Source organism: Pelophylax lessonae (genome assembly GCF_965119305.1).
Source record: "Pelophylax lessonae genome assembly, chromosome: 3".
NCBI lineage: Eukaryota > Metazoa > Chordata > Amphibia > Anura > Ranidae > Pelophylax > Pelophylax lessonae.
This window is the reverse complement of record NC_138770.1, coordinates 574,971,146-574,986,025: the sequence shown is the minus strand read 5'-3', so window position 1 is coordinate 574,986,025 and position 14,880 is coordinate 574,971,146. Positions and strand designations below refer to the sequence as shown.

At 44.3% G+C, this 14,880-nt stretch overlaps 1 protein-coding gene across 1 annotated transcript in view; it reads left to right on the top strand.

Moving 5' to 3' along the window:
- Positions 1–14,880, top strand: part of USP34 (ubiquitin specific peptidase 34) — a 600,284-nt gene that overhangs the window by 338,076 nt on the left and 247,328 nt on the right. The window contains exons 37-39 of the mRNA XM_082250967.1: positions 3,968–4,120; positions 5,492–5,596; positions 12,109–12,164. Coding sequence (XP_082107093.1) covers positions 3,968–4,120; positions 5,492–5,596; positions 12,109–12,164 — 314 coding nt within the window. The remainder of the gene's footprint in view (positions 1–3,967; positions 4,121–5,491; positions 5,597–12,108; positions 12,165–14,880) is intronic.

The window sequence follows — 14,880 nt, the reverse complement described above, 5'->3', positions numbered from 1 at the left end:
GGATTGGGGTTTCTGGGCCCCAGGGCTTTATGTATGTGGTCAAGCTCTAGAGGGGCATCTTTGGGCTGTTGAAGTAGCTGATTAAACATTGCCGTAGCAGCTGAGGCCAGGTCCTTAGTCTCCACAGTCTCAGGTAGGCCACGTATGTGTAGGTTGTTGCTCCTGGTCATTCTGGTGATAAAAGCTGTTGGATTTGCACGGTGTGTTCCTTGAGGATAGCCTCATGCGTGTTCAGCTTAGACACAACTTCCAACATGCCAGCTACATTCTTGCGGAGGTCAGCTATTATCCTGCTTCTATGAATGTTCTAGCCGTTTTACATAGGCCTCAAAATCATGATGGGTCAGAAGGGCTTTAATATATGCCTCCATGTCCCATCCGTCTCCTAAGTGCTGCAATTCAGGTGAAGGCATTCAGAGTGGACCGATCCACAGTCCGACTCTTATGGGTAATGGGTGCGGTGCCTTGTCACCTGAGAAGCTGCATGCTGCGTCGATGAGCGGGTCGGCGCCATCTTGGATGAGGGGGAGCTACTGTGATTTGATCCGGATCGGGTAAAGTAATGTTCGATCTCTCCCTCTTTTTGTGTGCCTGGGGGTTGGCGACCCTCACTGCTGCTTCTCCTCCCCATTGCTGGTTGTTCCAGAGGCTAAGTGGGCGCTGGGAGCCGAGGAAACTCGCGTCTTACCACTTCATGCGCTCAGCCACACCCACCCCTATTTTTTTTAAATCTATAAGACATTGCTAAGTACACAGACGACTTGGAGGGCCTACGTTATGCACTATAACACCATCGCTTTAGCCCCCTAAATCGGGCTCCCTCACAGACTTGCAACATGTGGCTTGTTTGATTAAAGCAGACTTCTTTAGAAAAGCCGGTGGCTGATTGCTCCATGCCAGGTTACTGGCACATACTTTCTACTACATGTGGAGGCTAGCTCCATTACATTGACCCCTCTTTTTTGGCCTGCAACCCTCAGACTTAGCCCTGAGTCTTGATGTGTCCTCTTTCTCACCCTGTCAAGGTCAAGAATCACAGGATTAAGTCTTTTTGCTCTTGCAGCCTTAAAATGGCTTTGACGCTGGTAGACTTCTATGTCACCCTAGTAATGGAGACGGTCACATCCCCCTTGTCCTCTGTGCCCCCTTTTTGTGCTTTTGTCCCTCCACATGTGGTCTACAGATACCTTGGCATTTATCTGTAATTTTATCAAACCTATTTAATTATGTGACCATACAAATTCTCACTTGGAGATCTCCAAGCATCTGCCCTAATATTTGTCAGGCAGCCTCTAAATTGGGTGATTTTCCTTCATGGGGACCCCCCCCCCCCCCCAAACTCTGTAATTATGAGAGAGTTCTCACTTAGTGTGATAAGGCGCCCTATCCTTGAAATTGTTCCCATTTCTCATCCTGCAATTTCTTCCATTGAGCTTACAAGTCACAACTCTTGGTGCCTGGCAATGGTCTTGGTTAGTCCTTGTATGTCATCTTCAAGACCTTTTGGCCCGAAACTCCTTGTGCATTACCTTTTGCAAGAAGTTTCTATTCTATGACACCTTTGTGTCCCTTTCTGTGCCTCGGCAGGCCTTCCTCAGGTGCCTTCCTCCTCTTCCACCTGGTTTTGTGGTTAAATTACCTTTCCCTAGGGCTTCTGCCCAGAGGGAACGAGTCACGCTTTCCCTTTCTGCATCCATTTCCCCAAGAGATTGGGGGTTCTGGAGTTCTTTACGGCATCTAGCAATTAGTCCTTCTCAAGGGTTGCAGAGGGTACTGCCTGTTCTTCTGTTCACATATTTATTTGTTTTTCTTATGGTTGTTTGAGCCACTGCTGCTCTTTGTTTTGGCTTCAAGGTGCTTCTACTGTTGTCTGCCTTGTTTGGGTGTGTTGACCCTTGTTCTTCCTTTGATCCCGTTCCTAATTTTAGCTGATTTTTGCCCACCCCTTAACTTATTGCTTCTCATGGTCTACAAATCAACTCCGGTGTCCTGTACTTGACGATTAAGATAACATACATTTTTGATGTACCTGTAAATTGCATTTCTTGTACTGGGTACAGGTCCCTCACCTCTTTTTTTTTATCTGCAATCTTTATACTGTGTGCTTAAATACTGAAACCTCTGAGTGGGTAGGCATTATTATGTGGGCACACTGGGAGCAGTTCCTAGAAAAGCTTTTGCCAGTGTCCAATCTCCTGAAGGTAGCAGCATATAAACCATCATCTAAGAATCAACTCTTGTGTCCTGTACTGTACTCCAAGGTATGGAATTTACATAATAAAAGATTCCGGACAGCTGCACTTCCAAAAATCCTCTATTGAAGCTTCATGTGACAGGTGGTTAACAGATGTTGCAGGGGACAAATGGGTAGACGCGTATTAGCAAATGTTAGCGCTTAGTCTCTACCATTAGTAATGACTAAGTGCTAATGTTTGTGCGACACGCGTCTACCTCTCTGTCCCCTGCTCTTTCTGTTAACTACCTGTCACATGAAGCTTCAAAAAAAAGGAATTTTGAAAGTGCAGCTGTCCAGAATCTCTGCTTTGATACACAGCATGCGAGCTAGGCTAGCACCTCGCTCAGGTCAGCAACCTTTCCACTTAAGTGCCAGATTCATTGTATGTGACACCTGCTAAAAAATGAAGATCATATCCTAACCTAGTAATGACAGTACAGGTTTACCTCACTTTAAGGTGCGTCACTAACACAAAGCCAGTTCACCCTGAGGGAGTATGTGACTAGGGATTCGGATTTTACTGCCCCCTCCCCCATCCTGGCACCCAAGGGTTGCTGCCACCAGCCCTGCCTGCTAGCATGATCTGGAGATGTGGTTTCTGTCCCTAGGGAAAATAAGGGTTCCTGCCCTTAGGGAAGATAGGGTCCCTGTCCCCCGGTGATAAGGGGTCCCAGTCCCCAGGTGAGATGGGATCCCTAATAGGGTCCCCCACATTTCAGTGTCTGCTGAAGTTAACTTTTAACATTATCAGGCTGATGATTGGTTGCTAGTATCGCCCGGCAACCAAATCACCAGCAGTTCCTGCCCCCATCCAGCCCTGTGATACCAGCCACTGTCCAATGAAGAGGAGAGCGGTGAAAATGGCCGGGGGGGGGGGGGGGGGCGTAGGTTACCAACCCCTGACCTGACTAGTGTGTGTGGGGATTAATTGGAGACTCGCTTACCTGGAATTGCTTTCTTTGTTTGTTTCATTGAGGTATGAAATATACAGGTATGTATAGAATTATTTCTTTTTCGGTTTGTGTAAATTTGGAAAATTATAGATAAAATCAGATTTAAAAAAATCAGGCTATATATAAAAAGAGTATTTTAATACATTTATTCCCTGTAGTAACCACTGAGGTGGGCTTGTGGGAGCATAAGACTAATATGGGTTTTCATTATTTTTCTTAGGGCTGGGACTTGGGAGAAGGGGGTTATAGATGTGGCAGCATTCTGGGCCACAACTAAATGAATACAGATTTGTTTGTGGACTAATTGGACTATATAACACAACTTGCCAGAAATGCATTTTAGAAATTCTTGGTATTTTGCAATGGAATTAAAGCAGAAATAGGCAAATAACACTATAAATCAGATTGACATCCCATTTATAACCGATTTAAACATACCCTGTCCATATAGTAATTAGGAAACCTGTTTTTAAGAGCAGTCATCCTTATCCTGGTTTTACTGCTTGGTGATTTACTAGAACAGAAATGCAGGTCAGGAAGTATAACTTCCCTGTCTACTTACTTATTTTGGTTCAATGAAATGACTTGCTAGATTGTAAACAAAGATGAAAGCCCTTGGAGTTTATACTGTTTTTTACTTTGGCAGTTTCCATATTCATATTACATAATCCTTTCAAAGTAACACATTAGAAAGTTTAGAAAAATTCAAAATGATCTTAACCTGTTTAATATATGCATAGTTTGGATTGAAGTGTATAATAAGTTGTTTCCCTGAAAGACTGCAGTTCGGCACGAATCATGCAATGGTCTATACAAGCTGTCCCTTTCTGGTCTGGATGGCGGTGACTCAATAAATCGATCATTCTTGCTTCTGGCTGCATCAACATTATTAAAGTTTCTTCCTGATGCTCAAGCACTAAAACCTATTCGGGTAAGTGGGAATATTTTCAGTACATCACGTGTAGGTGCTGCTATCTTGCTATTTCTATCCTTTATATCAGTACTGCCCTAGAAGTGGCACATAAATCCTAAATGTCTTTCACCTCCCACCAATATTTCCTTTAACCTCTTATGTTCCCTCCTCATATCTTAAAGCGGAGGTCCAGTCTTTTTGTTTAATAAAAGTCAGCAGCTACAAAAGGTGTAGCTGCTGACTTTTAATAAACTCCATTGCCCTGCGATCCAGGAGTGTGGCCGCCCAAACACTTGGTCCTCTCCCTCTCCTATTGCTGGCGCCGGCATTACAATTGTGGGCACCTGTCTGTGGCAGCTTGTGGCTCCACAGCCCGGTATGCACTGGACATGTGCAGGTCGTGCTGCGTCTCAATAGAGGACAATTTTCGGGGACCTGTGACATGTCCAAGAAAATTGCAGGGAGGGAGGGAGGCGCTCAAAGCAAAATTGGGAGAGGGTACCTGTCGAAGCCTTGAGTAGCTCCACAGTGTCTCGTTAGAGATCAATTGAGATCCTGTCTGATAATAATGGGGGCAAAAAAAAAACCCAGAATACCTAAAAATCCAATTTTTTTGTAGGATATTTAAAGGATAAATTTACCTTTTCAGAAAATGTTACGTGTTACACCCATATTTAGGTGTAACATGTTCAGCATCTGCACACTCTCCCTCAATCCCCCCCCTCCTCCCTGTGACAGCTGGCTGGGGATCTTCTCCCTGCACTCGCTGTCACTATATAAAAGAGCTTGGCTGTTAAAGGCTCTGCCTACACAGCCGTATTATTCATTCACAGAGTTATGTGAATGAATGAATACAAGTATCAACAGCCTTTACGGGCGGCGGCTTGTAGTTCCTAATTAACTACCAGGGTACTGATTAGCACTCTAGGTAGTTCATTGAGCTTCCTGTCACTCAGTAACTGTGTCCCCATATCAAAAGTACGGGCAGATAGCTACACAGTCTGCAGGAGCCTGGCATTACACCTACAATCTGCTGACTGCAGGTGCAGTGCTTTACAGCCTTCTTGTAAAAAAAGGTGTATTTTTTTTTTTCTTTTAAAAATAGTGCATTTATTACATTTTTTTAAGGCGAACTTCTCTTTTAACTGCCTGGAGTGTCATTTTAAAACGGTAGGAAATCTTACTTATTAGTCTATTTGATGCAAGTTATGACATTTAGTTATGTCCTTTATTTGCCAAAATGTTAGCGTTTCGAGATTCCCTTCTACATAACCTGCAAAGTTATTTTTCTTTTTAACCCCCCCTTATCTATCCAAACATGATCAAACACACCCTGCTGAAGCACACAGATATATATACATTTATATACATATTATGTTCTACTTGCAGGTAGAGGACTATGAGGAAGAAACCATTCTGCGACCTGGATGTAAAGAATATTTTTGGTTACTGTGTAAACTGATAGATAACATTCATGTCAAGGATGCTAGCCAGGTATATATGGACTAAATTTTACTCTATTGTAACAGAAAAATGACTTAAGTTACTAAAGGTTACATTCTGCGAAAGTGTAGTGTTTTGGACCTTGTAATGCAAAACTTACAAGTTGCTTTTATTTTATTAATGTCAATTTTCTAATCCGGAATGATGTGTATGTCATGCAGTTTAAATTGGAGGATATATTAGGATCAGGCCATACTGGCTTCATATTTTATTTGTATCTCAAAGAAGAACATTGTATTGTCTTAGTTTGAGTATATTTGTTACAAACTCTAAGGGCTTGTTCACAATATATGTGCATGAAAATGTGCAGAGACATGAGTTTTTTACATCAGTTTCACATCAGTTTTCATGTGCATTTCATCAAGTTTTTATGCATGATTTCAGTTTTCATGGGCGTCAGTTTTGTGCCCAGTGTTCACCAGTGTCACATTATTTTTTTTTTGTTTTTGCTCTCTATCGTTTGACAGACGCAGCTCCATATCATCTTAGACCATTGGGTTATGCTCCTCCCATCAGGAATAGGACACTAGGCAGGAAAAAGCTTTACCACGCCTATGGGGCTGTCCCTGTACGCATAACCCCACACACACTGCTACAGCCCTTAGTTTTGTTTCTGCCTAGTTTAGGAGTAGGATCTAGTTCCCTGCTGGAACTTCGGTCTTAGTGATTTAAATGGGAAAATTTGTCATATGTAATTTATATTTACTAGTTTAGAGTTCCTGGTGAACTACAAGCAACAGCCGGCTTGGTTTCAGACTGGATAATCTAGATACTTATGGTCTCCCAGCCTGGCCAGCGAGTGTGAGCAGGGCATAGTCCAGCACTAGGCCTCACCACGTCAGAGCCCCAATGGATGGGGACGAGCCTGCGAGTGGACTGTCTCACTGGAACCCCCTGGGGCACAGCATACCCCCCTGGCTGGCAGCACCCCCACCTCGGGTGGGAGGTGGTCTGTCCGGAGTGGCGCCCACCTGGAACCGTGGTATGGCAAGTAATGCTGTCCCCCCAATCCACTGGCGGTCTCAGGGTGGACGTGGACTCCCTCCTGGGAATGGTCGGACCTTTGGGAGATCCCACAGTTCCTCTGGCCTCCCGGACACCCCCCCCCAGTTATTTCCCCCCTTCCCCTAGTAGGTTCCTGTCTTGGGGGGGTGGCAATATTATGGCCGCTGTGGCATTCCTGTGGGGGGGGGGGGATATTTGACTGTCCTGGTGGGAATCTTTGTTATGGATCTTTCGGTGCCACTTGCCTGGGACCCCCCTTGGCATGACGCGATGTGGGGGCCGCCTTTTTGCGTTAGAGTCGTGCTCATTATTTTCCATTGACAATGTATGGACAGCCATTTAATGTTAATTCCCCATAAGAATGCATTGGGCGGCCATTTTCTTGTAGTCCAGATCGTTAGAAAGGCAGCAGGCATGGCACATTTGATCTAGCAATGACCCAGGCATTTTTTTCTAATTCTATTTCCTCTGTCAGTTCCTCTGGGTAATGTTTTTGGGGTCCCTTGTAGGTTTTCCTTACTCACTCCACTTGCTATCAGATTGTACTGGATTGGGATTTTGTGATACCGCAAGTGCAGCGCTGGGATCTCGATTTTGCGATCTTTTTAAAGTGACAACTGCATTATTTATGGATCGGTGTCCTTGCATTCTGATGGTAGAGGACCTGTCCTCTTCAGCCGCCACGCGGGAATGCGCATTGGTGGAAACATTCATAGTTTCTGTGCGAGAAATTTTAAAAATGACAGATGAATCTACAGCGTCAGGTACGCAGGTGTCCTTTGGCTCCCGCAAAGCCCAGACATCAGGCAAGGTGTTTCCTTGTTCGGAGCTTTTTGACAACATTGTTAATGAACAATGATGGCGCATCAAGCACATGCTAGTGGTACCCAAGTGCTTTAAACGCTCTTATCCCCTTGTGAAGGCGGTTTCTACTCGATGGACCGTGCCACCAAAGGTGGATCACCCAGTTTCCAGATTGAATAAGTCTACTGTGGTTCCGGTGGAGGAATCTCCGGCCTTTACAGACCCCATGGATAGACGGATGGAGTCTCTGTCCCGTCATCTACACGTGTTGGCGGGTTCCATATTAAAACCTATCTTTGTGAACATTCTGGTGTCACAGACGGTCACTTAATGGGTAACGTTTCTCAAGGGGAACTTGGAATCTGAACAGCTCCACCCCAGCGCTGATTGAACTCTTGAACCAGATGGCTCAAGCCCTAGTGTTCATGTGGGATGCATCCTTGTATGCGGCCCCCTAGTGGCCAGGGTGTCTGCAATGGGGATTGCCATTGGACGCATGGTGTGGTTAAAAAGCTGTTGGCGGACCAGGCTTCCAAGAAGGCCTTGACTGATCTCCCCTTTATGGGAGAGAGGATGTTTGGATCCTCTCTGAATGAACTGATCAAAGGTCTTGCGGGTGGGAAGAGTACTCTCATCCCTCTATCCTCTAAGGGCAAGGCGCCAGGTCATACACGGGGGCCTTCCTTCACTGCTCATAGGCGGCTTTTTTGTACCTCCAGGTCGCAAGAAAAAGGAAAGACGTTCAGGTCTTCTGGGGGTTCCAAGAAACCAAGGTCAGGTAAATCAAAGACCGGCCAGTCCGGTTCTGCGGACAAATCCTTGTCTGCATGAAGGGGCGCTCTCACCCACTTCTGGGGTGGGGGGACATCTTTGCTTCTTTCCGGAACCATGGACCTCCTTGATTCAGGACAAATGGGTTCACAAACTGATCCGCTCAGGGTACAAGATCGAATTCTGGTCTTGACCGTCAGACTGGTTCTTCCCGTCCAATCTTCATCTATCTCCAGACCAGTTAAGGGATCTGCAAGAGGCGGTACAAGATCTGCTTGCACAAAGGGTGATTGTGCTGGTTCTCTCTCAGGAACTCTTTCAAGGGTTTTATTTAAACCTGTTTACTGTGCTCAGGAAAGAGGGCAAGGTGCGTCAAATCCTGGATCTCAAGGCTCTGAACCGCGTTGTACGTGTACAGACGTTTCATGTGGAATCCATCCACACGGTAGTGGCGTCCCTACACCAGGGAGACTTCTTGGACTCCATAGATATCAAGGATGCATAGCTACACATCCCTATCTACGCTGGGCATCAGCGATTTCTTTGCTGTAGCAGAGGAGCATTGTCAATTTATGGCGTTACCCTTTGGTCTCGCCTCCGCCACCCAGGGTTTTTACCAAGGTACTGGCCCCGGTGTTGGCATTGTTGCGCCAACGGGGGATTGTGGTACTGGGGTATCTGGAAAATCTCCTCTTGAGCAGACTCTCATTCAGCCCTGTTAGGCGATCTGTCGTTTACTGTCAGAACCCTGCAACAGTTCGAGTGGAATATCAATTTCAAGAAATCCGCCCTGATGCCTTCATTGAGACTGGGTTATCCGGGCCTGACTCTGGATTCTGCTTCGACGAGGGTCTTACTTCCCCCGGACAAGCTGCAGAAGTTGAAGGAGGCGATTCAGTTGCTGTTGGCAAACAATCTGTCCTCTCTGCGGATTTGCATGTGGGCCTTGGATCTGATGGTATCAACCTTCGAGGCGGTTCCATTTGCTCAGTTCCATACGAGACCGTTACAAAGGGAGATTCTTGTCAAATGGAACAAGGATCCGAAGTCCTTGGACAATTTGATTTGGTTGAGCCGCAACACAGTCTGCTCTTGTGGTTGCTTTCATCTCCAGCACTATGCCAGGGCAAGTCTTTCCTGCCAATGTTTTGGATGGTGGTGACCACGGACGCCAGCCTGGGAAAGCTCTGTGCCCAGGGTACCTGGACAGTGGAAGAGTCAAAACTACCAATCAATGTTTTGGAGCTCAGAGCAATAAAGCTTTGTCTGAGCCAATGGACGACACGTCTACAAGATTTTCTCTTTTGAATTCAATCAAGCAATGCCACGGCTGTGGCTTGCATCAATCATCGGGGGGCACCAAGAGTGTCTTGGTAACCAGGGAGGTGGCCGAGATTCTGGCTTGGGCTGAAAAGTTTGTTCCAGCCCTCTCTGCTGTACACATCCCTGGTGTGGAGAACTGGCAAGCGGATTACCTGAGTCGTCAGGTGTTGGATCAAGGGGAATGGAAACACCTCCAGGTGCAGGGACATCTCCTGTGTGTCTGGTGGGGGACTCCCGAGGTCGATCTGTTTGCTTCCTGTCCCAACAGGAAGGTTCAGAGGTTCGTAGCAAGGTCTCAGGGTCCTCTGGCTGATGCCACAGACACCCTGGTGGCTCCTTGGGGTCGGTATCGGCTGATTTATGATCTTTCTCCGCTGAAACACCTGCTTCTACGCAGGATAGAGGTGGAAAGGATTCCGGTCGTTCTGGTGGCCCCAGACTGGCCTGGCTGGTCTTGGTACGCAGACCTGGTAAGGTTGGTCACCGATGCTCCTTTGAGAATTCCTCTCAGGAAGGATCTGCTGTCTTAAGGGCTGATCCATCCTGCTTTACAGTCCCTGGCTTTAACGGCATGGCTGTTTAAAGACAGGTGTTGAGAGTTCAAGGTCTTTCTGTTTCGGTGATTCCTAGACTATTGAAGGCCAGGAAGTCGACTCCCAGACAGATCTCTCATCGTACGTGGAAATCGTACATTTCATGGTGTGAATCATTGAAGGTGCACCCTAGCTCGTTTTCAGTAGCTTTCTTCAGAAAGGAGTTGAACAGTATTTGGCTTTGGGCACTATCAAAGGCCAAGTGTTGACTTTGGCTATATATTTCCAACGCCCGTTTGCTGCGCATGCCTTGATTCACACTTTTCATTCAGGGAGTGTGTCATATGGCTCCCCCGAGACGATCCCCGCTACCTCTGTGGGATCTGAATTTGGTATTCTCTGTTCTTCAAAAGCCTCCTTTTGAGAACATTCGAGAGATTTCTCTGCTTTCATTGTCTCACAAGGTTGCCTTTTTTGTGGCTATCACTTCTACCCGCAGAGTGTCTTAATTGGCTGCATTGTCCTGCCTCTCACCTTATTTTGTGATTCACAAAGATAAAGTGGTACTCCGACCTAATCAGTCTTTTCTTCCTGAGGTGGTTTCTGATTTTCATTTGAATGAAGATATTGTGCTGCCTTCACTTTGCCCAAGCATCCCAAGGAAATTGACTTGCATTCTTTGGATGTGGTTCGGGCGATTAGGGTTTACCTGGCAGCCACTGAGTGTTTCAGAAAATCAGATGTTCTTTTTGTCCTTACCGAGGGACCTCGTAAAGGATTGGCTGCATCTGCTGCGACCATATCCAGATTGATTAGGCAGATGGTTGTTCAGGCTTAATCACTGAAGGGTCAGGTTCCACCTTTCCCTGTGAAGGCACATTCTACTAGGGCGCTGAGTGCCTCTTGGGCTTTTTGTCATTAGGCGTTAGTGATGCAAGTTTGCAAGGCGGCAACTTGGTCGTCTGTGCATACGTTTACAAAATTCTACAAGGTAGATGTGTTGGCATCATCGGATGTCTCTTTGGGCCGCAAATTTTGCAGGCTGCTGTTTAAAAGAGAACCTTTTTGTTTGTTCATTTTGAGCTTGTATGTTTTCTGGGTGAGCTCCAGTTGTTCCTGGTCTCATGCATAAACTGCTTTGGGATGTCCCAATGGTCTAAGAAGATATGGAGCTGGGTCTGTCGATGAACGATAGAGAAAACTGGATTTTTGTACTCGCAGTAAAATCCTTTTCTCTGAAGTTCATTGACAGACGCAGCACCCACCTCTCTACTTGTGAAAGAAATGGGTTTTTTTTGTCTTCTAAATACTGCTTGCATCGAAACCAAGGGCTGTAGCAGAGTGTGCAGGGTTATGCCTACAGGGACAGACCCATAAGCGTGGTAAAGCTTTTACCTGCCTAGTGTCCTATTTCTGATGGGAGGAGCATAAGCCAATGGTCAAAGAAGATATAGAGCTGTGTCTGTCAGTGAACTTCAGAGAAAAGGATTTTACGGTAAAATCCCCCCCCCCCCCCCCCCCCATACAAAAAATCTGCATACACATTGCAGATTCCTGCATAGAAAAATTCCACACCTGATGCCAGTGTTGTGGTGTGACCAGGGCACTTTTGTGCTTTTGCAGAACGCGTGCAGAAATGCTGACGTCTCTGCACATGGTGTGAACGAGGCCGAAGTAAAGCATTGTTGCTTAAAGGAATTTGTAGGGCAAATGTAAAACAAGGTTCCATGAATATGTGAATTTTTAAACTGCCAACATTCTCTGCTTGCCAGCAGAATTTTAACTCTGACCCAGAATGTTGTGGAGTGTGCCTCCCAAGGGCTCTACTCATCTGCAGGAATTTACTGTCCTGTGGCAATACCTAGGGCATATTTATAAAACTTTAACTGGTGGTGACTCATTCACTGTCGTCTAAAATACATGCTTCAGGAAGATTTATCTGGAAGGAATCTGGTATTCACTGCTTTATAAATGTCCTGCATAGTGTAGATCTGAAATCTGTCTCATATTTCTGTTTATTTAGACCAAGTACTAGATATTAAGTGTTGTTTTTTTTCCTCAAATCAGACAACATTGCTTGATTTGGACGCGTTAGCAAGACATTTAGCCGACTGCATTCGCAGGTATGCCTCTTATTGTAATTGTAGATGCAACCCATTTTGTCTCCCCTTCTTAGATTTTTTTTCAACATTGTTCAGTTAATCTTCTCCAACCTTATGGCCAAACTCCATTTTTGTGATCTCTGAGCCTTTACAAACTAACCTGCTTTACTGTCTTAATGTTCTGAAGCTTTAACAAATGCTAAAGGAAGTATATTTATTAAAATATGTCTAAAAATAAAAATGTAATGTATTGTAGATTGTGGCTTACCAGTCCATAAATGCTGTGGTTGCATTACTTAGGCTAAGTACAATTCTTCAAGTACAGTATCTTTGTAACTTCCCATATACAGAACTGAAATCTCAATTTTATCCCCTTTCCAAGCTGCCTTCTGTAAAATCAACAACCCCTCTTCTCTGCATAATAAGGATGAGAAAGGGGTGCTGTTTGTAGTCTAAATCAGGAGTGCAGGCTACAGTGACAGTGCTGCTCCTCCCTATTTTATAGTACAGTGAGTGAGTGTTACAATCCTTTAGAATAGTCGAAGCATGTAAAATAAGTTTTGTCATCCTTTCTTTGCAGTCGCTTTTGCCCAGTAAGCGCAAAGTGTTAAATTTTTTTTATTTATTCCCACTGGACCTCTTTTATATTCATTTTTGTGTTTAAAAGGTAGTCTAAGAAAAAGGTGCTTGGACATACAGCAGTTCACTAAAACATAGTCTCTGTCCAGGTTTATTTTACTTTACCTCTGAATTTCTCACCATTTCAAGTGTCCATTCACCTTTAGCACTTAAATTTGAATTCCGATATTATGCTTAACGTAGATTACAATATGAATGATGTTAATAGCTTTTATGCAAAATTTCAGTACCTCTGGTTTCTGCTATCCCTAATTTTCTGAGCTATTTTAAAAAATGCACTCAAAGCTTCTCTTACTGCTTCAGGTTTCCTTCAGGCAATGTCATCTAGGACTGTAGTTCACTGAGATAAGCAACTAGAACTCCCATGAATCATTGCATTCTTTGTGTGCCTGTATATGAAGAGCTTGTCAGGCACATAAACAAGCTTTTCACTTGCTCTGCTCAGCATTCTCCTCCCCTATGTGATCTCCACACAGATGTTCTGCAGGCAGGGTAGTTCACATAATAAAAAGAATACGGATGATGGCGTTGAATGCGATAAAAACACTGCAGTCTCAGAGTAAATTTCTGCAGTGTAGAATATTCAGCCCCTGTTCACATCAGTTGGACTTGTAATGCGGTTTGACAGCTCCAAATTGCATGACAAGTCACACCTTATTGCCGGCAAGGGAACCATTCATATCACCGCGACTCCTGACGTAGCAATTGTGAAAACGGTTCCTGCACTACTTTTTGTTGATTTCATTGCAACTTTCTTAGACTTCTCTTAAAGTCACAAGCTGCAATGAAATCGACAGTGCAAATCACACTGGTCTGCAACTTTGAAATTGAGCTGAAGTACCGCAGTTTCCAAGCTGCACCAGAGTGAACCAGGACTTAATGTTGCACACAAAGATGTGTATGTATGTATATGTATTAAATATATTTATATAATCTTTCTTTCTCTATGTAATATAGAGAGAAAAAGAACAAGATGGAGATAAGCAAATATACAATATATATCTACACTTTCCGCTTTATCTCTCAATGTTTATTTCTTTCCCTCAATCTTTTTCTCACCCTGTATCTCTGTCTCTCTCTGCCAGATCAATAATGCTGATCGCATTTAGATATTTGTGTGTTATACAAATTATCTCATGCAAAATGTAAAGTGTCAATTCACTACCAGTAAATATTGTAAATTTAGTAATTAACCTTCTGTAAATATTGCATAGAAAATGTGATATTACATTAACATCAGTTCACAAAAAAAAAACGAAAAAAAAAAAAAAAATCAACTTTTTTTTACCTTGTCCAGTCTCACACTATTTAGCGAATTTATTATTTAGGAGGTGAAATATTTAGCAGCAGTATTCCAACGTAACAGTTCCAGCTCAGGGATCCTGGTTGTCGGGGTCGTCACCCGCCAGCATCCTAGCAACCAAAGACTCATCCCTGCCTTACCCTTTTAGCGGTCAGCTGGGGGTTTCTGGCTGATAAGAAAACGTAAACAAAAAAAACTAGATTGTTGCTTAAAGGGAAAAAAAAATGTGGGGATTCCTCCATCATCCATTCCAGGCCCTTTGGGGATCGGAAGTGAGTGAGCGGCTCCCCCTGACCCCCACCTCATCCCGAATTATACCAGGCCACTTCCCCACAACCCTGGACCAGTGGTTGTGGGGGAGGGGAAGGGGCTGCAGGCAGGAGCTTATCGGAACTTGGAAGTCCTCTTTAGCATTAAGGTAGCACCTAGATATTTATTTTATTTATACAGAAAAAACTTGTTACTTTATAAAAAGCATGGAATCTATGGAATCATACATGACTTTAAATGAATGCAAGTTCAAATTCTGACCGGTTTCGCCGGGTTGGCTTCTTCAGGGATTTGAAAAAAAGAAGACTATAACAAGATATATACATGTGAGATGCATTAAATACACAAGATTACAAAAATATAAACCTTATCAATTATTCTTATTATGTTGGGTCCAGTGAATCAATGCACAAAATGCTGGATTGTGTCATACCTGCAAATTGAATCCTATGATTATGGTAAGTGTGGAAATTGATCAAAGGAACCACACCCTCTAATGGACAAGGGCTGTAAGTCAATATACGA